This window comes from Acinonyx jubatus, chromosome A1, assembly GCF_027475565.1.
Source record: "Acinonyx jubatus isolate Ajub_Pintada_27869175 chromosome A1, VMU_Ajub_asm_v1.0, whole genome shotgun sequence".
Taxonomy (NCBI): Eukaryota; Metazoa; Chordata; class Mammalia; order Carnivora; family Felidae; genus Acinonyx; species Acinonyx jubatus.
The window spans coordinates 81,010,160-81,036,892 of record NC_069380.1 but is presented as its reverse complement, the minus strand read 5'-3'; the positions used below and the strand labels follow the sequence as shown (position 1 = coordinate 81,036,892).

The window sequence follows — 26,733 nt, the reverse complement described above, 5'->3', positions numbered from 1 at the left end:
AAGTCTTCTGTGGTACATTTGTCTCATGGCAGCGGTAGGTACCCCGGTGAGCAGATGTCACGGCCCCAGCTACATAAACCGCCAAGGTCTCCTGCCTCTGGTCCTGCGTCAGGGTGTTCAGGGGGCCTGCAGCCCTCTGGGCGGTCAGGCCGCCTTGGCAGGTCAGCTCACTCAGAAACTCGGCCCTGGGACAGGCGGCAGGAATCTACGGCCCGGTAATTCCAACGTGCTGTCAGCCCACGCGTGCCCCGGACATCACCGGGGTCCTAAAGCCACAGGCACAGTCCACCAGGAGCCCCCGCTGGGTCAGAATCTGCATTGCAACAAGGTGCCAGGGGCCAGAGCAGACAAGGACTCGGCCAAGGGCATCCGGAGAGGAGGGGTGGCGGGGTGAGGAGGCATCTGATAGCCACTGTGTTTGGATAGCAAGGCGTGATCACGCCCTGGTTCTTTCCCCCGAGACTTGACCTTCAGGGGAGGAGACTATAAAACCCACAGGCCACCTTTCTCTCCTCAGGCCAGGTGTGGGGAGCTCCCTGATCCGCAGGGGCGATGGCGGCGCTGCAGGAGAAGAAGTCATGCAGCCAGCGGATGGAGGAGTTTCAGCGCTACTGCTGGAACCCGGACACAGGGCAGATGCTGGGCCGGACGCTGTCGCGGTGGGGTGTGTGCCCACGGGGACGGGGACATGGTGGGGTGGGGTGTGTGCCCACGGGGACGGGGACATGGTGGGGTGGGGGGTGTGCCCGCGGGGATGGGGACATGGTGGGGTGGGGGGGTGTGCCCGCGGTGACGGGGACACTGTGCCGCCCAGGCACCCAGGACCCAGGAGGCTGCCTGTCTCCAACCAGATAACCCAAAGGCCCATTTTGGCTCCAACGCCCCCCTGACAAAGTGGGATCATCTGAGAGCTGGCCGCAAAGGTTCAGCCACAGACTTGAGAACAGCATTTTTAAAGCTATGCTCCTAAAACTTAACGATTTTTATTTTTTTATTTAAAAAAACTTTTTTTCATGTTTATTTATTTATTCTGAGAGTGAGACATAGCACAAGTGGGGAGGGGCAGAAAGAGGGAGACACAGAATCCAAACAGGCTCTGGGCTCTGAGCTGCCAGCACAGAGCTTGACGGACAGTTCGAACCCACGAACCGTGAGATCATGACCTGAGATGAAACTAAGCCAGATGCTTAACTGACTGAGCCACCCAAGCGCCCCAAAGTTATGATTTTTAAAGACTGTTAAGGGGTACGGAGCACCTCTTGGGTGAGGATAATGTTCTAGAACCTGACAGACGTGATGGTTGCACAGCACTGTGTGTGAATGCACTGTGAACACCACTGCCTTGTGCACTGAGGTGGTTAAACCTGTGGCTTTACACTGCACACCCCCCTCCCTGCAGTATGGATCAGCCTCTACTACGTGGCCTTCTACGTGGTGATGACCGCAATCTTTGCTCTGTGCATTTACACACTCATGTGCACAATCGACCCGTACACACCTGACTACCAAGACCAGCTAAAGTCACCAGGTAAGGGGGGCTCATGCCCGGACCCCAGGACCCAGTGCGTCAGGCCACATGCAGTCCGGGAGCCCCGGGCTCAGAACACAGACCCTCAGGAACAAAGCCCAGAGAGGCAATCAGGAGGGGCCACTCATGCCAGGGCCCAGGGCTCTGAGGGGGACACCCTCCCATCCCCGCTGGGGCCTCAGGGCTCAGAAGGGGGACACCCTCCCACCAGGGCCCCAGGACTCTAAAGGGGCCCCCCCAGGCATGGATAGCCCCTCAGCTTCTTTTGAGGACAGTGGATCCAGGTTATGGTCAGACTTTGGCTGTCATTTTAATTGTTAAAACAGATTTGTTACAGGGACCATGTTCACATCGCTCACTTTAGATGCCGACAAAGGTGCACAGGGCCCGTCTGGGAGAAGGCACCGAGCAGGGAGGCTGGGGCCAGAGGAAAGGGCTTGGTGGGAGGAAAGGGCTTTTGTCTTGCACTGGATGCACGTCTGCACCGAGGCCTCTCCTGTTACCACGTCCACAAACACGAGCTCGGTTCAGAACACACTGTTCTCTAAGAGCAGCTGGTCTGCCGTCCCGTGTGGGGAAGGACGCTTGGAACGAAGGCCGAGCCCGGTGTCGGGAGTCACCTCTGGACCTAGCCCAGCTGCCTGCACAGACCAAACGAGAAAGGGCAGGGGGAGAGAGGGGAAGAAGAAGTGAAGGAGGAAAACGCACTTTCCAGCACAACTATGGAGACGCTCACCACTCGTGGGTGGCGTCCCTACACTTCCCACGGAAGCAATAGCCCGAGAAATGCCCAGCGGCCACACCGCTTCCTGTGGGAGGAAAGGAAAACCCAGCAGTGAGAGCCAGGGGGCGTGTGTTCCCCCAGGCAGGCCCCTCCACCCCAGGGGTCTTCGGGAAATCCCTTCACCCAGCATCACAACACCACAGTGCTCTACTGGGCGTTGTTTTTAGAGCCAGGCAACAGGTAAGCTCACGGTGGCTGCAGAACAGAGCGTGATGCGTGGCACACGTGCTTCGCCCGGAGCCCGGGGGGTGGGGGGGAGCAGCCACCACTGACACGCACGAACAGGCTGAGAGCGCCAGCAGAGAGGACCCTGTGCGGTGTGCCCATGCTCCCCTGGGTCAGATCCTCGCCAGGGTTTGACCTGAATCTGCACACAGACGTTGTGCCCACAGCATCCACGAAAGGACAGAATACCGGCTGACGTATCTAAAAAAGTCCCCATGTCAAAGGGGCCAGCTTCATTCACACAGGGAAACAGCACGTGGTATCTGTGGACAGTTCGATGACGACACACTTACAACAGCATCGGGACACGGAAGGAGGAGAGTAGAATCTGGGTGGTGGGACCCCATTTATCCAATTTATGGCACACACAGGGTCGCGCGTCTGACGCTCACAGAAGTGAGGATGCCCAGCACACAGGCAACCACTGCCACTCCCTACACGTGTGCATCCTGACTTTTTGTACAATTAACATGTTGTCAATTGCTTTTAATCAAAACCAGTGAAGATTTTTCAAATGTGTATTCAAATACAACTCCGCCTAGCGTGGTTCCGACAAGTCGGGCAGGGCCCCTGTGGAGCCACTGTTGTGGAGGACACGCAGACACTGTCCCCTCGCACGGGGGCCCCTGAGGACCGCAGCAACCCATGCTTGGCCACTGGGCCAGACAGCAGTGTGTGGGAGTCTGCAGCATGTGGCTGGGTGTGACCAACACCTTGGGGGGAACTGAGTCACACGCGTCCTGCTCTCTTCCCAGGGGTGACCTTGAGGCCAGATGTCTACGGGGACAAGGGCCTGGACATTTCCTACAATGTTTCTGACAACAGGACCTGGGTGGACCTCGTGCACACCCTCCACACCTTCCTGGCAGGTGAAGTTTAACAAGCTTCCAGCCTCTGCTTTTCCCGCTTCCAAGACAATTTCGTGGAGGGGCCTGGGCTATGCCCCCCTCCAGCCAGCCCCAGTGCACGTGTCCCCGCAGGCTACTCGCCAGAGTCCCAGCAGGACAGCATCAACTGCACCTTTAAGGAGTACTTCTTCCAGGAAAAGTTCATGGCCCCCAACCACACCAAGTTCTCCTGCAAGTTCACAGCAGACATGCTGCAAAATTGCTCAGGGCTGGTGGACCCCAACTTCGGCTTCGCAGAAGGAAGGCCGTGCTTTGTGATTAAAATGAACAGGGTGAGTCCTGAGGGCCCCTGTGGAGACGGCCGTGGCATGGAGGCCGGGGGTCTGGCCCTCACGTGCCCCACGTGCCCCTGTCCACGGTGGCGGGGCTGGGACGCGCACCGCTGCCCCCTCCCGCTCTGTTCCTATGCTCAGCTTGCCCTGAGCTTCCCCCCCAATACGACCTGAAAACAGCTCACACAGCAGCAGTACCTCGACACTGGGCAGCAGAGTCCAGCTCGTGTGCACAACAGCTCGACAGCAGCCGGGCCACATACAGGTGCTGGGAGGGCACCCGGACACAATCCAGAGCAGAGGTTTTCAATATGGGCCAGGGACCCTCTGGCAGGCATGAGGGAGGCTGGACAGGCCAGTGTGAGAGCCGCAGGAGAGCACAGCCCATGCAGCCTCGGTGCAGGGGACGGGAACATCCCACCAGAGGCTGACGACGGCAGAAGGGCCAGGGGTGTCTGCTCCATACTGGGCGACAGGTGCGGTCTGGGGACTCCCCACACCTGCCGAGTGCTATTTATCTCCCTTCCCGAGAGACGGGGAGGCCACGAGTGTGTGCCCTGCACACGCTCCTGGGTCCCTGCTGGGTCTCGTCACCGCCTGGCAGGGGAAGGGCGTGCAGGGAGGGCAGTACTGCCCTGGGCACCAGGCACAAGGAGGTACATCCGAAGGCCGAGACCCCAGGAGGCTGAAAGAGCATGACGTGGGAGCAGCACAGGTGAGCTGCGGGCGGCGGGGGCAGCTGCCGTGCCCGCTCCAGGGCCCCACGGAGCACCAGGGAGTGGCTCTGCGGGCGGTGACAACGGAGCCCCAGGCCGGACAGGCCCTTCACACACACAGCCGGCAGGAGAGCTACAAGGATGCCCTTCCCTTCCAGATCGTCAAGTTCCTCCCCAGCAACAGCACGGCGCCCAGGGTGGACTGCGCCTTCCTGGTGAGTGCGCGGCCGTGGCGGTGGAGCCACTTCTCCCCAAGCTCCTCTCAGCCGCCAGCCCAACCGTCCGGATTCACAGTCGCACCAACCGTCACAAACCATCACTTAGAGCAGCTTCATTAAGGGCACAAAAACCGAGTAAGAAAAACAGTGTATCGTTGTTACTGTTCTGCTTCCAGAAGCGTCTGGAACAGTACGTTACTAACACGCTTCAAAGTATTTGGTGGCAGTTTAGAAAAAACCGAGGTACCTTTTTACGGTTTTTTTCTCTTATTTACTTACACGTATGCCAGGTGACCAACAGCCATGGATGTTTAACAGCATACGTGTTCGGGCTCCTAAGAGTTGGCATGAATTCAGTCCAGTTTTTCTAAAAACCAGCTTTTTAAAAATTTTTTCATTTACCTATTTTGAGAGAGAGAGAGAGAGAGAGAGAGAGAGAGAGCGAGCACGCGCACGCACACAGGGGAGGGGCAGAGAGAGAGGGAGAATCCCAAGCAGGCTCCACACTGTCAGCACAGAGCCCGAAGCAGTGTTCCATGTCACAAACTATGAGACCACGACCTGAGCCAAAATCAAGAGTCAGACGCTTAACTGGCTGAGCCCCGCCCCCCCCCCCCCCCCCCCCCCCGCCTCCCGATGCAAAACCAGTTTTCAAGCACAAAAAAACAGACTGCTTCCGTTCATCATTATTTTCTAAAGCTTGTTTCCCTGGCGGCTGCGACAGGAGGCTCCCTTAGGGCAGCGCCTACCTCCAGGGCCTGTCTCTTGTGGGCGAGTCCCTGGCTCGCTCTGGGCCCTCCTGTAGTCACTCGACCACACATGTAGGCCAACCTGAGCTTTAACAGACACCAAAGTGTTCTCCATCTGTGTTCTGACGAAATCCAGCCACCCGCCAGGCAGTTCGCAGACTCTGACAATGACGAGAAACGAGAAAGCAGTGCTTACCCCAGACTGTCACGCAAACTTTTGGCCAGTTTTGGCAAAACCGGCCCACCCAGCCTCTCGGCTTTCACTCCCGTATACGGACAGACCAGCACATTCTTCACTCTGATAGGTCACCAAAGTGACCTTAGTTTGGCAAACTAATAGGTTATGTGCCCAATGGGATCTCAGGACTGATCCTAAAGACCAGATCTGGTCTCTGGTAACTGCACATGAACTGTTAGCGTGCACACACACACAGACAACCAGGCAGGACACACACAAGCTGCACGCACATGTACCCAGCTCCTGCCTCACCCAGGTGGTGGCCTCTCTGTCCCCAGGACCAGCAAAAGGATGCCCAGCCCCTGCAGGTGGAGTACTTCCCACCCAACGGCACCTTCAGCCTCCACTACTTCCCTTACTACGGGAGCAAAGCACAGGTAGGCCTGCCACCAGCCGCAGAACCGTCTCAAAGTTAGCAACGTGCTCAGCGTGAGGACAGCCATCAACATTCACCTGCACTGCAAACCAGGCTGCCTCAGCCCATCCTGACCACATAGCTCTCTGGGCACTTCCCAAACCCACCACCCGTAACTACCGGAAAGCACAAGGCTCTCACACAAAACATAAATATCAAACCTAATTCTTCTACCTTCCGAGCACTTCCCAAATCCTGTTGGGACATCACATATCCATTTTGAAGCACTTCCTCCAAGTCTCTTAATTTTTCCTGTTTTATTTTTAAACTAATTTTCATCAAGTACAATTTGAGGCCAACTTTGTCACTGGTGCTGTCTCACCCCCCAGACCGACTCTCCTCGTTCCTACATGGAGAGAGACCCCTCTGTCCCTGTGAGTTCTGGCACACAGCAGAGCGTGAGGGCAGCCATGCTCAGATAGGGCAGGCGGGCACCGCCTCCAAGCAGCCCGCCCGGATGTCTGCCACAGTTTCTAACTCTCGCTTCCTCCCGTCTTCCCACATTGTTCCAGCCCCACTACAGCAACCCTCTGGTTGCTGTAAAACTTCTCAACGTCCCCAGAAACACGGAGGTCCTCATCGTGTGCAAGATCCTGGCCGATCATGTAACATTTGACAACCCCCACGATCCCTACGAGGGGAAGGTGGAGTTCAAGCTCAAAATCCAGCAGTAGAGAGCAGGGTGCCCGGCCGCCAAGCACTGGAAGCCAGCCCAGAGCCGCAGGCCGTGACCTGTAAGCACTTAGCACTGGAGTTGACGGCTTCTCGCTAAGTCCTCTCTGCTCCTTGACACAGAATTCGTAGTGAGGATCAAAACGCTGGGCCAACACGATGACCCCGAGGCAGTGGTTACCCACTAATGAGACCCAGATACTCGCCCCAGGCGAACTTCTCTCTCCTTACTGTGCCTCAGCTTCCCTGACCTCTGCGATCTCCTGGGACCCGCGTCAGCAAGAAACACGCCTCACGAGGACGGACGATCGGAAGGCTTGCTTTTAAAGACACAATTCCTACCCTGTACAAATAAAGCACATTAAAGTCACACTTTGCTCTACATACAACAGTCACGTCTTTCCTGATAAAGGGAAAAATAACAAAAAAGTCACTTTTTCTTTAAGAACCCTCTTCTTAAAGTTTCAATCCCAAGTCAGGGAAATCAGACTACGCTGGGGAGCCAGAGCTCTGGCTGGTAAGAAGGGGTGGTGAGCGGGTGGCGGGTGGGGCAGAGCAAACCCCAGAGGGAGTCAGGGCGCTGCGGTCACCAAGGGGCACGCCTCCGCCTCTGCCAGCTGCTCTAGAAAAACCTGGAGCATTGTGGCCAAACAAGCCCCCTGTCCCAGAGGAATCCCGCCTCCCACCCTAGTATCGCATGCGACCTGGTGTCTTACTCCCATGCAAGCACCCCACACGTTGTCCGGGGGTCCCGCCCACACACAGCAGGCAAAGGGCGCCAGAACTCAGTGGCCCCCTGGCCCTCAGGGCAGTTGAGGGAAGTCATGACCGGCCAGAGCAGGCAGGTGGCCACATCCACCCACGGGACTGTGGACTCCCTTGCAAGGCCTGTGGCTTCAAAACACTGGTGGGTTTTCTCAGCTGGTTCAAGTTAAGATGGTGAACTGTCCTTTCTTCTCTGACGATCTTATTCTTTCTGAGACTCAACAGCCCAGAACCTGTCCCAGCTCTGAGGACGCAGGAGGAGGGTGAGGGGTGCTCTGTGCGCGGCCCGGTGACTGTCCTCGCTCAGCGAGAAGACACACGCTGCAGCTTCCGCACAATAATCGTGAATTAGAGGAACACGGAGCTGGTTTAAAATGCCCATGCGCGTTTTATTAATAAAAACTAACAGTGCCGAGTTAAACAAGTCAAACAATTAAAGTCTCTTTATATTCCATAAAATATTACAGAAAAGTTTATTTGTGTTTCAATAAAAAGACTATTGTTGTAGAACAGGCAGCTAACAGCAACTGTGCGGTTAATGGTTCTTTGTGAATAAATTTTAAAAGGGACTACTGCCTGTCCTGAAATTCCGTTTCTTTTTATAAAAAAAGAACTATTAAAAATGATTGACAAATTTTGAGTTAAAAAACTGTTAGAACATTCTCTATATTTAATGTCAACTTTATCGTAGATTATAGGAAGATGCTCACGAAACAAATACGACGTTTGTTTCCGTTTGCGTCTTTAGACGACAGACGTGTAGGTGTGTAAACAACTATATAGTAAAGTCTGCAGACGCTGCCTGTGAGAAATCAGGCAGGCCTCACCGCAAGCCGCACGCCGCTCCAAGCCCTCCAGTTTTCGTAGCTGCACCAGCACAGCAGTGAACTTTTATCAAACAAAACAAAAACAAATAAAGAACTTCGCAATTTGCTGCAACATAGAGGAAAAAAAAAATGAACGAACTTGATGGAGTCACACAGTCAATATAATTTAAGGGAAAATAAAGTCCTAATACAATTCGTGGCCCAAGGCTGAAGAGCAGGGCTCGGCCGGCACCGTCCGCGGCTGCCGGCGGGCTGTGGGAGGAGGCACACTCAGCAAGAACCAAGGGGCAAAGTGAACTCTGAGCTACAGACAGACAACGCAAACAAGATCCTGGACAGCGGAGAGAGGCCCTGCGTCATGGCCGGCGCCCCAGCGCGCCCCAAGCCCCCGCAGAACGCAGCCCTCGCCCGCTCTGGCGTCTCCTCGGGAGGGGCCAAGGAGGAACCCAGCCCACACCAAAAGCAGTCTCTCCCGACGCGGACTGTGAGGGCCGGCCGCGGGTGTCAGTCCTCCTCCTCATTCTCATTGAAGTCGTCGTCCTCCTCCTCGTCCTCCCCGACGTACGACACGGGGGTCTCCACCCGGGAGCCGCTGTACTGGGACCCGCTGGAGCTCGTGGCCAGCACGCCATCCGCACCATTGGTCAGGTCGCTGCGGGAACGAGGAGACAAGGCGGTCAGCAGCACGCAGCCCGAGTGGGGCGCCCCCACGTCCACTCCTGCCGAGGTGGCACTTCACCCCAAGCCCCTCCTCAAGACACAGATCACCACACACGAGGCAACGCCGGCAGGGCCACAATATCTGTCATGACATCACAAACCAAGCCCCGACGGGCATAAACTGGAAACCACAGGTCCTTCTTCCAGGCCTTGTACTTGTGACCTCCTGGATCTCCAGGAGGAAGGGGACAACAGGTGAGGAAAAAGGGGCCCCAAAAAGGACATGGAGCCCTCCAAAGGCATTCCAGATGGCAGCGCATGGGGGTGCCAAGCGAGTTGTGTGTGCACGTGTTATGTGCATGGCTATGTATGTGTGTGCACATGTATGCACATGTGTGACTGTATGTGGTTGTATATGCATGTGCATAGTTGTGTGTGCACATTTATGCACGTATGTGGTTGTGCGTGGTTGTATATGCACATGTGTGTGTGCATGCATGCGTGTGGTTGTGTGCACGTGTATACATATATGTGGTTGTATATGCACGTGTGTAGTCATGTGGTCGCATGCGTGCATGTGTACTGCCTTGCGATGGTATATACATGCACTTGTGTGTGCGTGCGTGTGTAAAGGACACCCCAGGCCCACACTCCACCACCACCACCACCACCCTCTGCCCTATACCGTGCGGAGCCCTGGGAGCAGAGCTGTAACAGGAGTCTCACACACTCTGCAAGCTGAACTTCCAGGAACAGCCCCCAGGACCCCACACATTCTACCATTTCAGGAAATGGCACTTTCTGAAGGCCAGTGGGGTCGACAGGGCAGGGAGCAGGGGCGCAGAGAGGTGGAGTCGCAGGGCTGGGTGCTGGAGGGAAGCAGGGCTGCTCAGACGTGCGTCTGGAACCCATCTATGTTGGCACTGGGCCCTGAGAGTCTCAGCAGGGGACACGTAATCATCTCTGGCTGTCACATGGGGTGTGAGGGGGGTGACTATTGGCACCTGGGCCCAAGGGTGCCACCAAACACATCAACAAGGCACCGGGCAGCATGCAGGACAGTCATCTAGCCCCAAATGGCACCAGTGCCTCAGGCAAGACCCTGGCCTAGAACAGAGAGATTTTAAAAACTGGGGTCCTGAGGAAACACCTCTGGGTTCAGGCGGCCCCTGGCACAGAGTGGGTCAGACACAAGGCAGCAGACACGGTCCTGGGGCCCCGAAAGGTGACTGCCCACACCCACTAAGAGGTGCACACACCCGTGTGACCTGCTCAGACACTTGTTGTCAAAAGTCACTGTGATTCCTTGGTATTTGGGTCTAGCAACAAGAAAAGTATCCTAAGAGACATCAGACACTAAAGGGATTCCAGCCTGCAACGCAGAGCTGCACAGAGATCCCCCAGATTCTGGCCGGTCACCTCCCACAAGCATGCGGGACTCGGGTACCCCTCCGCCACCAGCCTAGAAGGCCTGCAGTTGCCTTGAGAGCACAGGACGTGGGGGCAGAGCTGTGCAGGACACGCGTTTTAGACAAGGAACGACTGCCGAGGGCGGCTCTGGTGGGCCAGCGTGGACGGCTCTGGCGGGCCAGCATGGACGGGGCCCTGAGGGCACTGCCCCCACCTCTGCCCCAGGCCAGAGCTGGGGCACGGCGATGCTTTTCTCTAACGCGCAAACACACATGTCCCTCGCTAGTTAGGATTTGTTCGCACGGTGCGATGAGGACCATTCATCATTATGCTCTTTGACAAAGGAACCCCACAACTGGGAAACCCAGCCTCGCAAACATCAGAAAAGGCCAAAAATTTAGCCCTAAAGCTGCTTCAAACTGCAGCCTCTTTTCTAAGTGGGAACCACCCAACTGCCCAGCAAATTACTGCGCTTTTGTAAACGTCAGGCTGGTGTTTACGTTGGTTTTTCTTCTGAAATGGTAATGGCTTTGCTTCCCTCATGTAAAAGCTGATGTGAGTCTCTGAAACTTTAATCAGTAAAAACAATTTCACGAACATGAAAAGCTAAAAAATACCCAAATTCTGCCTCTTGCAATAACTGGTTATCAGCATCACACAGACTACTGCACACACGCACACACATGCACACACGCACATGCACATAGGCAGAGGGAGGGAGCTGACCTCCACCTAACCCTGACCGGGGCCAGACACCCCACCAAAGACTTCAGTGCAGGTGCCACAGAACCCAGGAGTTGCGTGATGGCCACAGAAAGCTACACTGTCCTTTATCAGATCAGATCCATCCCACTTGGTTGAACCTACAGACTGCTTGTCTACCTTATATTTAAAAAAATTTAACATTTATCATTACGTAGGACTGACAGAAGGTAGTATGGGTAATGTGTAACCTAATATACCGTGAAAGTTAATAAGACCCTGTTTTGTCAATACTTAGAGAAAAAATTATATTAATCTTTAAAAACCTAAGATAAATACCCAGGAACAACATAATTCTGTTCCGTGCGACGGCTGGACCAAAGACTAACACCCAATGGTTTAAATAATAAAGCACCTTTAGTGACACACAAAAACTACTACAGTAAATGGCAAATTGAAGACAGCAGGGAACAAAATTCTGTGCACGTTGTGGCCCCAAGTGTGTTAAGAGGCAACAACAGGGTTGTGTTGTGAGCTGTGCCTGGCCTGCGTGTGGGGTCCCGCCCCGGGCAGAGCCGCGGTCACCTGGCAGAAAGCCTCGTGCCGTTGGAGGTGGACACCGATGTGACGAACACCCCTCCGATCGATCCCTGAGCCATCTCTGAGAAGAGAAGAAAACGCAGCAAAGGTCACAGGTGGAGGCTCGCGCTGCAACCAGGCGGCCACAGGCCGGATGGCCGGTCCCCCGAGCACCTTCCTCCCCAAGAGGGACCAACCGTGACTGCCGGCTTGAGTGGGTGTGCCAGAGCGTAGCCAGTGCCAGGGACTTGTCCAGGGCCCTGGGGGGCGGCAGGTGCCCAGCGGTCCAATCCAGCCCAGCACCTCTGGGGGACAGCCCCCGCCACAGCTCTTTCACCACAAAGCCCCTTCCCTCTGTGGCCACGGCCCTAGTGCTCAGCAGAGAAGTCCCCAGAAGGGAAGGCAGTGGGAGGACCAGGGCTCAGCTCACCAGGCACACAGCTCCTCGCCCCTGAGTCAGGAGGAGGCCACGCTGGGTCACCTGGCAGGGGGCACCGACGGCCCTCTGGGGGTCGGGGGGGCCGTCCTGCCTGCGAGACCTCCAGCCCCACCCCACTTGCACACAGAAGGTGAAACCCTCACTTAGCACCTTCATCGCGTCAACTACACCGGCAAAGCCACAGCACGCCGCTGTGGCCTCCCCATGCCACGCTCCCCCTACCTCCACAGCCCCAGCCCTCCCGCCCAGGCTGTCCCTGCTCTCGCCAGACATCCTGGGCTAGGGTGGGGCCCCCGTGGCTCGCGGACGTGACTGACCTGTCACATAGGGCTCCAGTGCCTTGGGCACCAGGCTCCTCGCTGTCTTCAGGTCCTGGGCAGAGCAGGTGCCAGATTCCAGGCCGCAGGCCATTCCCATGCGCTTCAGCACCTCAACGTCGTCGTGGATCTCAAACGTGTTGTCAAAGTTGAACAGGTACTCGAACCTGGGGACAGTCACCCCCAGAAAGGGAGTCACCTGCCATCTTCAAGACAGGGAGGGGCAGGAGTGGCTCCAGTCCCCTCAGCGGGAACGCCCCTCACCCCAACCTCACTTGGGCCCCTTTTCATCTGCTGTCCTGCCAAACCCACGGGCTCCACTCTGCGCTGCCCGCAGCACCCCCCACAGTGAACGTGCTCTCTGGATGTTTAAACAGGTGTGCTAGTAACAACACCTCAGACTTTATCTGTTTCCCTTTTATGTATTTTTAAAATGTTTATCCATTTATCTTGAGAGAGAGATAGGGAGTGTGAATGGGGAGGGGCAGAGAGAGAGGGAGAGAGAGTTCCAAGCAGGCTCCCTGCTGTCAGCAGAGCCTGATGCAGGGGCTCAAACTCGTGAACCCCAAGATCATGACCTGAGCCGAGACCTAGAGTCAGACGCTCACCCTACTAAGCCCCCCAGGGGCCCGTTTTCCTTTTAAAAGACAAATGTTTATAACCAGGGATGTGAGAAATGAGTCTGTACCTTAATTATGCTAAAAGACTGTACTTAATCAGAGTTAGTACTTGTACAAACGAGCAAGCAGACGCACTCCGTCTTTCCTAACTGTGAGGGTGGCATCCTCCACTCCGACCTGAGCCTCAGCTGGGACCTGGGGGGGTGGGGGGGCCCTCCGGGGACTACCTACTTGTCATTGGAAATGCTGCAGTCGATGACAGTCTTCTTGCTGGTGTTGACGATGATGAAAGGCAGGTGGATGACCGAGTTTGGGGGGGGCGGCCGGCTGGCTTGCTGCTCTGCCTGGCGGTTCCTCTGCACCAGGTTCTTGAAGGCAATTTGCTACAAAAGAGGAGCCACCGCCAGCCGCTCACACCAGCTGCCTCGATCTAAGGCCTTGTCCACAGGAGTCCCCGACGACCCCACCCCCGGCCGCACAGCACAGAAACAGGGGTCGGCCCCTTGAGAGGTCAGAGAGGACAGTGGGCGGGGAGGGGGGAACGGGGAGGGGATCAGGGCCCAGCAGAGAAAGCACACCCTGAAGAAAAGCACACACCCCGAGGAGAACGGATGCAGGCGCTCACACCTCTAAGACAGAAACATCCCCAGGACCAGCCTGTCCCTGTATGCACCCACCCCAGAAGGCAGACATGCAGCCACACATCCAGAACCTCCCAGAGGAGCAAACGCCAGCACACCGCCGGGGCAGGGCTCTCTGGGGGCACAGGTGCTCAGCCCCAAAATGACAGCACCTTCAGGATGACCCTCCCGCTGCTGTGGCAGAAAGCGCCCCTCCCTCCCCAGCTGGCCTGGTGCCTCGGTGCTCACCGAGCAGAAGGATGAGGGCGGGGGGTGCTGCTTTCCCACCTTCCTGCCCAGCAAAGCATTCCCACCACAGGAGACCTCCTCTGGGGCGAAGGAGACACCGAGGCTCAGGTAGGGTGCCCCCACACCCAGACCGCCCAGCGGGACAATACATACAGCCTCCGCCGTGGTCTGCAGGTGCGGGGCCAGCAGGCATCCCAACCTCCCTGCCGGCCCCTCCTGGACTTTTCCCTGTTCAGAGATCTCCCAACCTCAGCTGCTGGGCCTGTCTGTCCTGAGACCTCCCTACACTTGTCCCCCCAGGGTCCCAGGGCTCCCCCACACCCTCCAACCTGACCACAGGGCCTGTGGTCTCACTGCCCTTGGGGTGCAGGGCACCTCAATAAATCACCAAGTTATCTTCCCTTTCCTGACCACCCAGCACTTCTGTGGCAGCTGACCTCCCTGCACTGGACTCCTCCCCGATCCCAGGGCCCAGCCAGACGGCCCCAGCACCACAGCCTCAATCCAGGGACTGGCCACCCCTCCAGCAAGCTCTGTTTCTCCTTCCAACCCAGACAGACATCTCCAGGACCTTACAGGGACAAGGGCCCTACCCGTGGACATCTCTGCAGGTGCAGGGGACGGTGCCACCCACCGACCACGGGTGCTGACCTCTGACCCACACTCGCCATCACACCCTAGAACGTGCTTCCTACCTGTCCTAGGGAAGGCTCACGTGCTACCCTCCAAAGTGCATCCCTCCTGCCACTTAGACTCTGTGACAACCAGCACACACACTACACGTTTGCTCACACGCACTCTCTCTGGGAACAAGGCCCACGTCTAGAGTTCACGTCCGCGACGCCTGTGCAGGAGCCCAGTGGGTCCATTCAAACTCTCAAAGCAGAGATTTCACGAACGGGATCCCTTCTTACCCACTGAGGACCCGCTCCGAGGCTGCGGGCAGTATGACCCTGCTTGCACTACGTCTCCTATTCATGCACCTGTGACAGAGTCCGTTAAGCGAGGTGCATGACACACAGCGCTCAGGACAGCACTGGTGAGCCATGTGAACGCGCCCTCCCGCCCTCTGTCCTGCGCGTGAGCTGGCCAGGAAACCATGTGGGCGTAGGGGTGCTTGCTGCGAGCAGGGCCATTACCTGCAGGATGAGCTCCTGAAGCTGAGACTGCTTCTGCTTTATCCTTTCCAGCCTCCTCTGCCGCTCCACCTTCAAGACAAAGACCACACCGTCACAACGCATCTGACAGTGTCCCCGCAGGACAGGCCTGCCAGGGATCTCCTGGCGGGGAAACAGTCTAGAAGGGACGTGGCCCGTGGGATGGGACACAGGGGCGTTTCTTCAGTCTCAGAACAATACACCCTTCTCTGTCTTCTCTCGTTTTCTGGACACAGTTGATATAAAACTCAAATCCCACAAGCCAGGACTCAGAATTTACCTCCGCTGGGTGCACCGCCCTCGACTGGGCTGGGGCCCACAGAGCACAGACGAGCTGGATGGGTCACACACCAACATCTGGCGGGCAAGCGGGAGGCACAAGGAAGTGGCGGACCCCTGGTCCAGGCAAGGCACACACAACACCACACCCCGAGCGGGCACCCCCGGGGCACCCACAACACCAGAACCCGAGCAGGCACCCACGGGGCACCCACAGCACCAGACCCCAAGCGGGCACCCACGGGGCACCCACACAAACATCTGCACCAAACGCGCTGCTCTGGGGTACACCTACATGGCACCATGGAAAATAATGTGTCAGCCACATACCTCTAGATTCTGACATTCCTGAGCCGAGTTGGTAGGCAGACCAATCCATTTGATCTCCTTTTTCTCCTTAGAGATGATGTTCATGGCCATCAGCACATTTAAGGCGTCATAGACTCGTCGTCTTATGTTCTTCTGGTCATAAGCCTGGGGAGGGCAGAGCAGGAGTTTTCCAGACCATCCAGAACAGTTCCCAGGGAAACACCTCAACAGCAGACCCGGACACACTCAAGATGGTACGCAGCAACCCGCCAGCGGTGGTGAGTCATTCACTCCTCACGTCCCCACGTAATGTGAAGGGAGAGTCAGAGCCCGCGCACGACTGGATCTGGGGCGAGAGGGCCCCGCACCCCAGGTAGGTCAGGAACACTCTTCAGTGTGGTTCTCTGACTCGTGTGTGTGTGTGTGTGTGTGTGTGTGTCTGTGTATCTCAAATTGCTTCAGAAACCACAGCGGGCGCCGTGAGACACCAGGCCTCCCCGCCACGCAGCACACACTCACAGATTCATTCGGTAGGATGTGGTTGTCGGCGGCACTGAACTCGGCAACCAGCTCGTCGGCCACCTCGTTGTAGGACGTGGTCCCCTTCCTCTGCACCTTCTCACAGACTTTCATGGAGAAGTGTCGCAGGCCCTTCCCGTTCTTCTCTCCTTTCCGGTGCCGCTTCCTTCAAAACACAGAGGAATGGCAGCGCCCTCAGCACCCTCAGCATCCGCGTCGCAGCAACGCGCTCACCCACAGGCCCGGCAAGCGGGGCGAGGCCGAGCCCCCACGCACACACCCAGGGACCTGGCTCATCTGCAGACTGCTGCGCATGGTGATGGGGCCGAGGCTCCCTCCTCTAAGGGCCAGGCCTCACACATGCGTCGGCCCCCGGGACGGGGGGGGGGACGCCGGATGTGCACAGACGCACTGACACCGCTGCTTAAGGGCACATCAACTGACACAGGGATGGTGGGCGTTTCACTGCAAATTTAAGAATTCTGGGGGAGGATGTGAGCTTTCAGCCACCGACACTGAAGGCTGGAGGGCACTTCAGACTGGGGGGAACCCAGCATCTCAACTTAAGTCACCACAGCAAGGAAAGGGTGGCTCTGAGTTTCTCAATGGATGATTCAGGGAATGATGGTTTTTGCTTTAGGACCAATACAGACATAATTCCAAAAGTCTTTGTTTTTAAGGAAAGTCACAGAGCTGACCTTCGAGTACAATCGTTTTCTCACTGGCTGCCTTTACTGGAGGAAAGGGTCAAAGTGACAGTGTGGTGGGACCATCCAATGGGGTGTCACCCGTGGAACAGCCGAGTTACAGCGTTGCAGCGGGTGAGGCTGCTTTGAGATCCGTGCTCCCTAGATGCTACTTTGCGGTGCAGACAGCGGAAAAAGCGTCAAAGTTACTGCAGCGTGGAGAAGCCAGCTTCCTCCTCTTCTTCCACCAAGAGCTCCCCACCCTTTACAGTGCAGCATCCCCCGAACCATGGGGGCAGGGGTGACTCCCCACTCTTTACAGTGTGGACCCCCGAACCGTGGGGGCAGGGGCGACTCCCCACCCTTTACAGTGTGGCCCCCCCAAACCATGGAACAGGGGCAACTCCCACCCTTTATAGTGTGGACCCCCGAACCATGGGGGCAGGGGTGACTCCCCACCCTTTACAGTGTGGACCCCCGAACCGCGGGGCAGGGGCGACTCCCCACCCTTTACAGTGTGGCCCCCCCGAACCGTGGGGGCGCTCCCCTGCAGCCAAACTTCTCCTTTTTGAGGAAAAGCGTGCCCTGACTTTGGCTGTGGCGGCCGGCCCACGTGGCCCAGAGAGCTGGGGGTACAAGTCTAGGCAATGTGCTCACCCGGCAGACCAAGGTGAGGGGTCTGAAGGCTGGTTCTGTGAGACAAAGTGAGTGTTAGGGGTGTGTGGGCTTCCTACCACGATAGTGTTGGGCGCTGCAGGTCTCTGAGGCGTACCAATTACCTACAGTCAAAAGAGACAATTCAGAGCACAATCAGAAATCTCCCACACGTGACCCTACCATTCTTACTCCCCATCATCTCCAGCCACTGCTGAGTCTCTCGAGCCATGAAGATTGGGGAGAACACGGTGTGTGAGCAACACCCAACGGCTGATGCTGTAGCCACGGGTGCCATTATCTCACTTGGGTTCTGAACCGTCGCTTCCCTCAGCCACCTCAGGCATCCTCCCCGTCCAACAAGAGCAGCAGAAAACGCCCCACCCGAGGAGGCCGTGCTTAATGGTGGTTGACGTGGTTAACAGTGGGGCGTGCCACGCAAGCCTCAGGGAACGCCCCCCATTCCGCTTGCCCTAGTTTACTTTCCCCGTCCTTTTCATGACATGGACAAGGGTGAAATTCTGTCTTCCAGGCGTGAAGTCAGGCCAAAACACAAACAGAAAAACTCTCAGAACAGAGGGGTCACAGGGCAGGGCTCGCAGTGCCCCACCAGCCCATCCACGTGTGGGAGCCTCATCCCGGCGGCAGCTTGTGGGGGCCCCGGCACCCCAAATAGTGCAGGGCAGGGAGGAGGGAGGCAATTAGCACTGGGAGCAAGTGTGACCCACCCTGCACGCAGGGCGGCTGAGTCTGAGCGCCCCACGCCATCTTCGCACCAAAGGAAGGGGAAGCCTGGTTTGTCTTTGACAAGGACTTAGAATTTGGCCCCATCCATTAATACGCAAATATTCACATGGGGGACACAGTCATTGCTGCATAGAGCCCAGTAAATATGTCTGTTTTCCAGGATCTTGTACGAGACTCCACCCACACCAAGAACGGTCAGAACAGTACCTCCCAGTTTCTGCACAGACAAGAGCTCAGCGACACGAGGACACTGTCGAACGAGTCAAGGTCAGGCACCAGGTGCTGGGGCACCAGGTGCCAGGGCAGACCTTTGTGGGGGCAGGTGCAGCCTTAGGGACTCACCAGGCCCACCGTTCAGGCCAGGGGGATGCTTCCTGCACCCCTTCTTAGCGGGATGAATGTGCTGTGGCCATGGGACAGGTCTCCTGTCAGAGCTAAAGACTCATTAACCGTAGAAAGAAAAATGCTCAACTCAATTTCCTTCTATTTTAATTCTCATTTCCAATAATCAAAGTTTCATCACAGTGCTTTCCAAACTGGGGACCACCCTTGTTCAAAAGCCATGAAATCAAATAGCAAGCTTTCTGAAAAAAAGAGGACAAGACAGAACAAATCCCCAGACAGGAGATGTGCCTTGTGAACCTTCTGTTTCTGTTAAATGAATGCGTGTGTTCACGGGGCCCTAGGTCACTGTGGAGAACGTGCTTTAGCCATGGCTCAGGGTTGACAGTTTGGGAAACACGGACACCTGTCACTCATGGCTATTACTAGACACGTTTTACAAGGACTTGGTTCATTACGCTCTCAGGAGAGCAGATTTAGGACACCAGCGCCCACGTAGACAGGCAGGAGAGTCACAAGAGGGCTCCTGACATCTGGCCTGGGCCCCGCAGCCGGCACCCTCGCCCTTTCCCCTCCCTCAGCTGGACCTCTCGGTGCATCTATTCTACAATGAGAACACAGCAGACGCGCTGAGCTGCTCACTGTGAGCATGGCCTCACTGGGGGAAAAGGAAACTGTCCTTGCTCTGCCCCGCTCGTCTTAACCACTCTCCCGGAAGCCGTGCCCATGGGCACTGCCTCAGGCGGGGCCGGGGCAGAGCCCCTCGAGAGCCTGAGCACATTCACATCACATGAAGACAAAGCCTGGGCTCTCGGGTCACAATGTGCCAACACTTTCACCATCAACCCGCTGGCAGATGAAGGTTGAGGGACGCCTTACAGCGTGTGAGCTGTAGCTCTGAGCGCTGGATCTGCCAAGGAGGAGTTACCATCATTAGCTCCACCTGGAAACAGCCTGACCCAGACTGGGACTTAACTCCCAGACTGACCAAGGGTGAGGCACCGTTAGAAAAATCCTCGTTAACTCTCCTCCATACTATGCACCCTGGCCGTGAAAGCAGAACTGATCCTATCATTAAGAAGGTTTCACAAGCTGAAGCTGCTAGAATACATAACACCTAAAAATAAAATGAGTTACAGAATAAAACATAGAGTAGAATATTTAACTTATATCAGAAAGACATTTATTAAAAGGGTGTGATGAGCCAAAAATGGTCTAGGACTTCGACATACTATTGCTTTGAAAAACCCACAGCAACTCTGCTAGAAAAGCAGTCACGCTTCACTGACAGGGTAAGTGACAGGGCACGTCCTCAGCTGCAGGGGACGCTCACCCAGAAGTGGGCACTCAGGAGGGCAGCGAACATCCTGCTCTCCATGCTGCTCACACCCAGGGTTGGGGCTGCTTCAGTGTGACCAGAGCCCCGTGAGCAAGGGCCGAGTCCCATAGGGGATCAATCCGTGGGAGGCACCCAGCATGGTCCCCAGAGCAGGGACACACCTGTCCTGGCACCTGACGGCCCACAGAGCCCTGAAACCACTGCGGGCTCCACAAGGACACCACCCTCATTTCCCAAGCAAGGGAGTGATGTACCCTCTGAGCTTCTAGGGCAGACGCAGGGCCCGAGCCAGGAAAGCAACACACTCCGCAGGTACATGCTCCTGAAGCGTGAGGCAGGTGGCCATCCCAGCGCTGTGGGCACTCGAGAGGGAGCGCATCTCCGTCCAGAACCCGCCAGCCCGCCAGCCCAGGGCCCCTTACCACTTGCTGTGCAATGTTGACATTGGACTGTCCGAACGTTTTTGGCAGGAGCTGCTTCCCCAGCGTGCTCACCGTGGAGGGGTGGACGGCGACCAAGGACACCACGCCTACAACACAAGGAGGTAACAGGTGAGGGCCCTTCTGGATTAAGGCTGCAGGGGACAGCTTCAGGATGATGATGCTTCCAATCAGATTCTTACCTTCCCTACTTTTATCATCTCCCATCTGTGGGCCAATTGCAGATCCCGCTACTAAGTTGAACCCTTGTCCGTGTGGACGTGACCACCAGGCCCTCCTGGGTGCTCTCATGTCCCTGGGATGGGGCTCAGCCCCAGGCACATCACCAACCTGCCCTGAGCCCTAGGGGGCTGCCTGCTCACCTACAGAATGTTCCAGGGGGACTAGAGAGCCTGGGAGAGCAGCTCTGAAAGCCTACAATTCTGCGACAATTATAGTCTTCAAATTAGAAGCCACTATATTCCAGCATTTCACTATATGTTTGCAAAACTAGTTTAGAAATCTAACATTCTTTTTCCTGGAGCAGTAGAGTCAAGTGTCTGTTTCTAGGAAGAAAAATGCCCCATGAGGATGCTGCTGCCTCTCTGAAGACACAGTCAGTCTCCTCACAAAGGAGGGGGAGGGTACATGAGGAGACAAATCCCCTCCTTCAACAGGTGTTTGCAAAGAGTTCTTTGTGCCTGCTCTGTCCTCAGTGCTGAAGACACAACAGAGAATAAAAATGGTAAAACATTTCATTTTACATATTAAATAAGAAAATCAAATAAAGCAGAAATATAAAAACTCAAAATGTAAAAAATAAAGCCCTGTGGTGCTGGCATCGAAGGCAGAGAGAACATGAACAGGAAGCAGTGGCCCTAAAGGAGCCCCGGGGCCGGGGGGGGGGGGGGGGGGTTGAGAGCAGGGTAAGCATGGTCCTTACAGACAAGGGCCTGAGCGTGCCGGGGAAGAGCCGCCCGGACCTCAGTCCCTGCCACACGGGGAGAGGAGAGCTCTGCGCTGGTCATGCCCTGCACCCCTGGCCCCTGAAGCAGAACTGCCTCCTGTGGCCACCGAGGGCAGGTCTCACACAAGGCAGACTCAGATGGCGTTTCTTCATTTCACAGGCTCTGCCTCATGACAGCCTCCAAATAACAGTAAGACACAGTCTTCAATCCAGCCTGGTCTAAGTTTCATTTTTGAACCTTTTACAGTTCACACGCTTTAAAGAATAGACTCCAGGGGCGCCCGGGGGGCTCAGTCGGTTCAGCGTCTGACCTTAGCCCAGGTGATAACCTCACGGCCCGTGGGTTCGAGCCCCGTGTCGGGCTTTGTGCTGACAGCTCGGAGCCTGGAGCTGCTTTGGATTTTGTCTCCCTCTCTCTCTGCCCCTACCCAGCTCATGCTTGCTCACTTGCTCGCTCTCAAAAATAAACATTAAAAAAAAAAGAACAGACTTCAGATTTCAATACACAATGAATCTTACTGCCACATACAAACACTGAATAATTTCTCTTGATAACCTAAGTCATCAAGACATTCGTCCATCAAACCAACTGACTGAATGTTAGCGTTTTCACCGACACCAGCAGATATTTGTTTTCTGTAAATGTTTGTTTGCTTCAAGTTTTATTTTTCTCTAAACACAGAGACCTGTATCTTAACAAAAGCAAACATTATTTTAAGTGTTTATTTTTGAGAGACAGAGCATGAGCAGCGAAGGAGCAGAGAGAGAGGTAGGGGGGACAGAGGATCCAAAGCAGGCTCTGAACTGTTAGCACAGAGCCCAACACGGGGCTCGAATTCACAAGCCGTGAGATCATGAACTGAGCCGAAGTCAGATGCTCAACCGAATGAACCACCCAGGCACCCCCAAAAGCAAATTTTTAATGATTGTTTTAGATATACAAAAGACGGTTTAAAAGACAAAAATAAAGTTATTCTGTTTTGCACAGAGAGATTTAAAACACAAACGTGTTAGTCATTTCAAAGTCATACATGAGATTATTATCAGGTTATTAATAGGTTTTTAGAAATACTGAATTGATTCATAAAACGATAAACTTGGGTTTTTTTTCCTTTATTTTACAAATGATCCCGTCAACATCAGCAGCCCCAGCAGCTGTTAAGATATTAAAATAAAGTAAAATAAACGAGGTCAGAACACGGCCACATCTGGGCCAGAGCCGCGGGTGCGGCCACAGAGGACAACACTGAGCGCTCAGAACCACAGGAACGTCCACCTACAAAACCACGTGCTCACCCGCCAGGGCAACGGCAGAGCTGAGAGGCAGAGTGGATCGGGGCCAGGCCCCCTCTGGTTCTCACCAGGGTCTCCCTGTTCTCTGAGACACTCTTCAGCACTAAGAACTACCACACAATCTTTCTCCAGTATGACCTAGAATTAACTACTTTCCTTTTATCCTATTTGCTCAAGAGGCTGTAACAGCAAAGCTCACCGTCCGGTCCAGAGACCCGCCCCAGCTGCGCCCCCACCTGGCCCCGCCTGCAAACATCAGGGCTTAATGAGTGTGCTCTGTCCATTTTTCGTACTTTTCCATGCACATCCATAAATCCAAGAAAGCAGGAGTATTGCTCATGTGGGCCTTTGAAACCCAGAAAATTATCTACATCTCACATAACTTTGCTCACACTGTCGCTGAGACTTGTCCACAGAAAGGTCTAGTTGATTCCTTGAATCTGTGCCGTTCCGTTACAGTACGTTGATTATACAAATACACAAATGTTCCTACCGAAACACCGCAGGTAACATCGGGCCGTCTGGCCTCCTCCTGCCGCTGGCGTGCCCTCACGCAGGTGCGCCAAGAGGACCATCTGTGCTATGGGCTTCCACATGGCACCTCCACAGGGCCGTTCTGCACACACCACACACGTGCCCTGCACACACATGCACGACACACACGTGCACACACACCACACACATGCACCACACACGCACTGCACACACGTGTATGCACATGCATGCACACACACTTGTGCACAGCACACACACATGCATGACACACATGTGCACACAAACCACAGTGCACCACACGCATGCACGACACACGTGTGCGCACACCACACATGTGCACCACACATGCATGCACACACCGTACATGTTCACCACATGCACGACACGTGTGAGCACACATGTACACACCACACATACGCACAGCACACGCATACCACACATGCATGACACACGTGTGCACATCACACATGTGTGCAAGGCACACGCACGTACGCACACCACACACATGCACGCCACGCGCACACACCACATGTGCACATCACACACCATGCACCACACACGTGTGCACCCAGGCAGCCTGTGTCCCCCTCTCCAGGGTTCCTACCAACTGCTGACTCAGGGAAGACATGTCACTTTTTAACAATCTCAAGGATGTGATTCATTTTTAGTTTAATCTGACCAAAGACATCAGAATGCTTAACACACTTTGCTGACAAAGACCACCACACTTCGACCTACTTACACTCCCGTTTACAAGACAGGCTAACCTGTAACACAGCCTAGAGTTTACTCACTAGAAGCACAACTACTTTAGCTGTATGCTCTCTTTAGTGCCTTTTGTTAAAGGAACTAGGTGACAAAATATTTTATTTTTTTTTTAACGTTTATTTTTGAGAGACAGAGACAGAGCGTGAGCAGGGGAGGGGCAGAGAGAGAGGGAGACACAGAATCCGAACAGGCTCCAGGCTCTGAGCTGTCAGCAGAGAGCCCAACGTGGGGCCTGAACCCATCAACTGCGAGATCGTGACCTGAGCCAAAGTCGGACGCTTTACCCACTGAGCCCCTCCCCCGGCGCCCCTGAAATATTTTCAACTATAACATCACGAAACAGAGAATTCCTCTCTTGGCGAGAAAAGGAGTTAGAACATATGTGGTCTGAGCTATTATAACCCTGAACAGGAAAAGGATTCTAGAAGTATTCCATAAGCATATTCTTACAATTGGCAATCACAATTCATTAATACCTATGGGCTTTAAGACAGATTATGAAATCATAAGGTTTAATGTCTTCTTGAAAATAATTTCAACCATTTCTAAGTTCTAAGAACCTAGTATTTTAAGAGTTGCTCTCTTGCCTGCCACGCTAGAAATACCCCAAGCGCTAAGACGGTGGCCCCCGCACGGCCCTGCCCCTGCACAGCAGGCGCCAGAATGGCCCTGCGGCCCAAGGAAGGAGGCAGGCTCCGCAGGGGCACCTCCTGGTGGGTGGGAGCCGAGGTGCCCAGCATCTCAGGGCCTCGACCACACCCAGACCGCTCTTCTGCGAGCGCATCTCCTCTGCAGACCGGTCTTCCTGGCCAGCCCAGCAGCAGGGTTTGGCGTGTGAAACATGTTATCACTTTGTGCTCCAGATGTCGTCTGGGTTCAAACGATGGTGCCTCTGCTCTGCGCTCCCCCGAGAGGGGCCAGGCCGCTTCCCCCGCAACAGCCGTGTGTGCAGGTGCACGCACATCTGCGAGGGTGCCGTTCCCGCGTCTCTGGGATGATCCCACAACGCCAGGCTGTCGGCCACCTGTCACTGGTGTTCATCTCTCCTGCCTGGGAGCCCGTCCTCAGGGGAAGGGCAACTCTGAAGCAGAAGGAAAATGGCAGACGTCACAGGACACGTCCTGTCACCAGTCAGACCCAGCCACATCCCGCGACCTTCTGCGGGAGCCACCTCCTGCACCAGGCGCTTGGGGTGCACAGCCCTTCAGGGAAAACAGTCAGCAGGCATCAGAGCACTCCATCAAGGTGCCAGGCGACAAAAGGCAGCACCGGAAACTACCAGAAATGGCCCAGCTGCAGATGAGCAAAGTCACACAGCCACAGGGAGGATCAGTGCGTGCAGATACCACACACACACGCACACGACGTGTCAGGACACACGCTTAAGCACACGTTTACATCATGAGCCGTTTCTGCAGCGAGCGTGCACGACATGTACACAGAGGCCGGAGGAGAGGAAGAGGCCGCACACAGGCTGTGGCTCTGGACTGGTTCTGTGTGGAGGGCGGGCAAGCAGCGGGCACATCGGGAGGGCGTGGGCACATACGTGCCGGGGCCCACGGCCTGAACCCTGGGGCAGCAGCCGCACGGCTGGAAGAGGAGGCTCCAGCAGGAACAGTGGCAACAAAATGTTGCCAGCAAAGCACCTGGCCAGACCCCTACCAGCAGGGCAGGCCCAGGAGCAAGGGGGCCCACACCCACCGGGCCACCAGAACCTGAAATGCTGGCAAAGGAGGCGCCACTGCAGCTATGCGGCGCCAGGCGCCCACGTGTTTGGTGCGGCCACACACACACACCTCATGCCCTGGCTCCCACTCCAGAGCGCCTGCCCCAAACACAGGAACAAATGTGCACGCGAAGGCTCACACAGCATCAAAGCCGTCGGCGAAGCCCTGGGAGTGACCCAACGGCTGTCACAGCAAACAACGTAGCCTTTGTTGTCTTGGACCGAATTGGGGCCTCTGGCCTTCAGGGCCCGTGAGCACAGGAGGCTGTGACTTCAGCACACCTTCTGGGGAAAACAGCTCTTTGAATCTTGCAGGCGTGACGACCGACTTGATGTGAGCACCAAGGCGCTTGTCCCCAGCTATCCGATCACAGACCAGCCGCAAGCCGCCATTAGGTAGGGGAGACCACCCTCCAGAGCCCCCTAACCAGGCAAAGACTTTCAGAGCAAATCCTCAGGTCTCCTCCACAAGGAAGGAGTGGCCGCCTCCAACCCCACTTCTTGCCTGTGTCCGGCCTGCCGGCCCCCTTGTCACAGGGACCGATCCCACAACAACGAACCTCCCTCCCACTCACCACACGTCTCCCGTAGGCTCTGCCTCTGGAGAAGTCTGCAGACACTGGCACCTGGAAATGGGCCACAGGCAGCAGCCAGAGGAGCAGAAGAGGCAGGTGAAGAAGCACGGGCAGCTCTGGAGGCTGAGACAGGAGCAGAGTCAAGGCCAGGACCCAGGGAACGGGAGTGCGCAAGACCCCAGTGTGAGGAGGCATCACAGCCAGAGCTTAGGCAGAAACAGGCACGGGGAGCCTCACCTCAGGAAGGGTTCACTGGCCCCAGCCGAGGGCAGCAGGGTCACTGGGGCTCCCAAACTCTCAGCAGGTGGAGCTAGGAGCAGCTGGGAGGCAGCCCTGTAGGCGTGGCCCATGCGGACAGGAAGCAGGACGGGCCCCTGCCCCCTGCCCCCTCATGGCCCAGCCTCCACCAGGTCTGGCCATGGCCCTCCTTTTGACTCCCCACCCCTACCCCCAGCGAGAGCCAACTCCTGCCCTTCACGGTCCCTCCAGAGAGACAGGCTCTTGGGAACACACTGAGGCCACATTCCCAGACTCTTGGACAAGCC

The 26,733-nt window shown here is 55.8% G+C and overlaps 2 protein-coding genes across 4 annotated transcripts in view; one reads left to right on the top strand and one right to left on the bottom strand.

Annotated features, from left to right (window-relative positions):
- Nucleotides 1-412: 412 nt before the first annotated feature.
- On the top strand, nt 413-7,806 carry ATP4B (ATPase H+/K+ transporting subunit beta). Its single transcript, XM_015084899.3, has 7 exons — nt 413-664; nt 1,400-1,528; nt 3,293-3,406; nt 3,518-3,717; nt 4,592-4,648; nt 5,917-6,015; nt 6,566-7,806. Exons 1-7 carry the CDS (start codon nt 553-555, stop codon nt 6,725-6,727), a joined length of 873 nt encoding a protein of 290 aa, XP_014940385.1. The 5' UTR covers nt 413-552; the 3' UTR covers nt 6,728-7,806.
- Nucleotides 7,807-7,855: 49 nt separating this feature from the next.
- TFDP1 (transcription factor Dp-1) overlaps nt 7,856-26,733 on the bottom strand; it is a 40,246-nt gene continuing 21,368 nt past the window's right edge. For 2 of the 3 annotated variants that reach the window (XM_027065284.2, XM_053218206.1), the window contains exons 4-12: nt 20,368-20,474; nt 17,521-17,642; nt 16,178-16,343; nt 15,680-15,823; nt 15,053-15,121; nt 13,276-13,427; nt 12,425-12,630; nt 11,675-11,750; nt 7,856-8,969 (exon numbers count right to left, since the gene is read on the bottom strand). In XM_027065284.2, coding sequence (XP_026921085.1) covers nt 8,822-8,969; nt 11,675-11,750; nt 12,425-12,630; nt 13,276-13,427; nt 15,053-15,121; nt 15,680-15,823; nt 16,178-16,343; nt 17,521-17,642; nt 20,368-20,474 — 1,190 coding nt within the window. In that variant the 3' untranslated portion in view covers nt 7,856-8,821. The remainder of the gene's footprint in view (nt 8,970-11,674; nt 11,751-12,424; nt 12,631-13,275; nt 13,428-15,052; nt 15,122-15,679; nt 15,824-16,177; nt 16,344-17,520; nt 17,643-20,367; nt 20,475-26,733) is intronic. The other variant, XM_053218215.1, reaches the window with a different exon arrangement.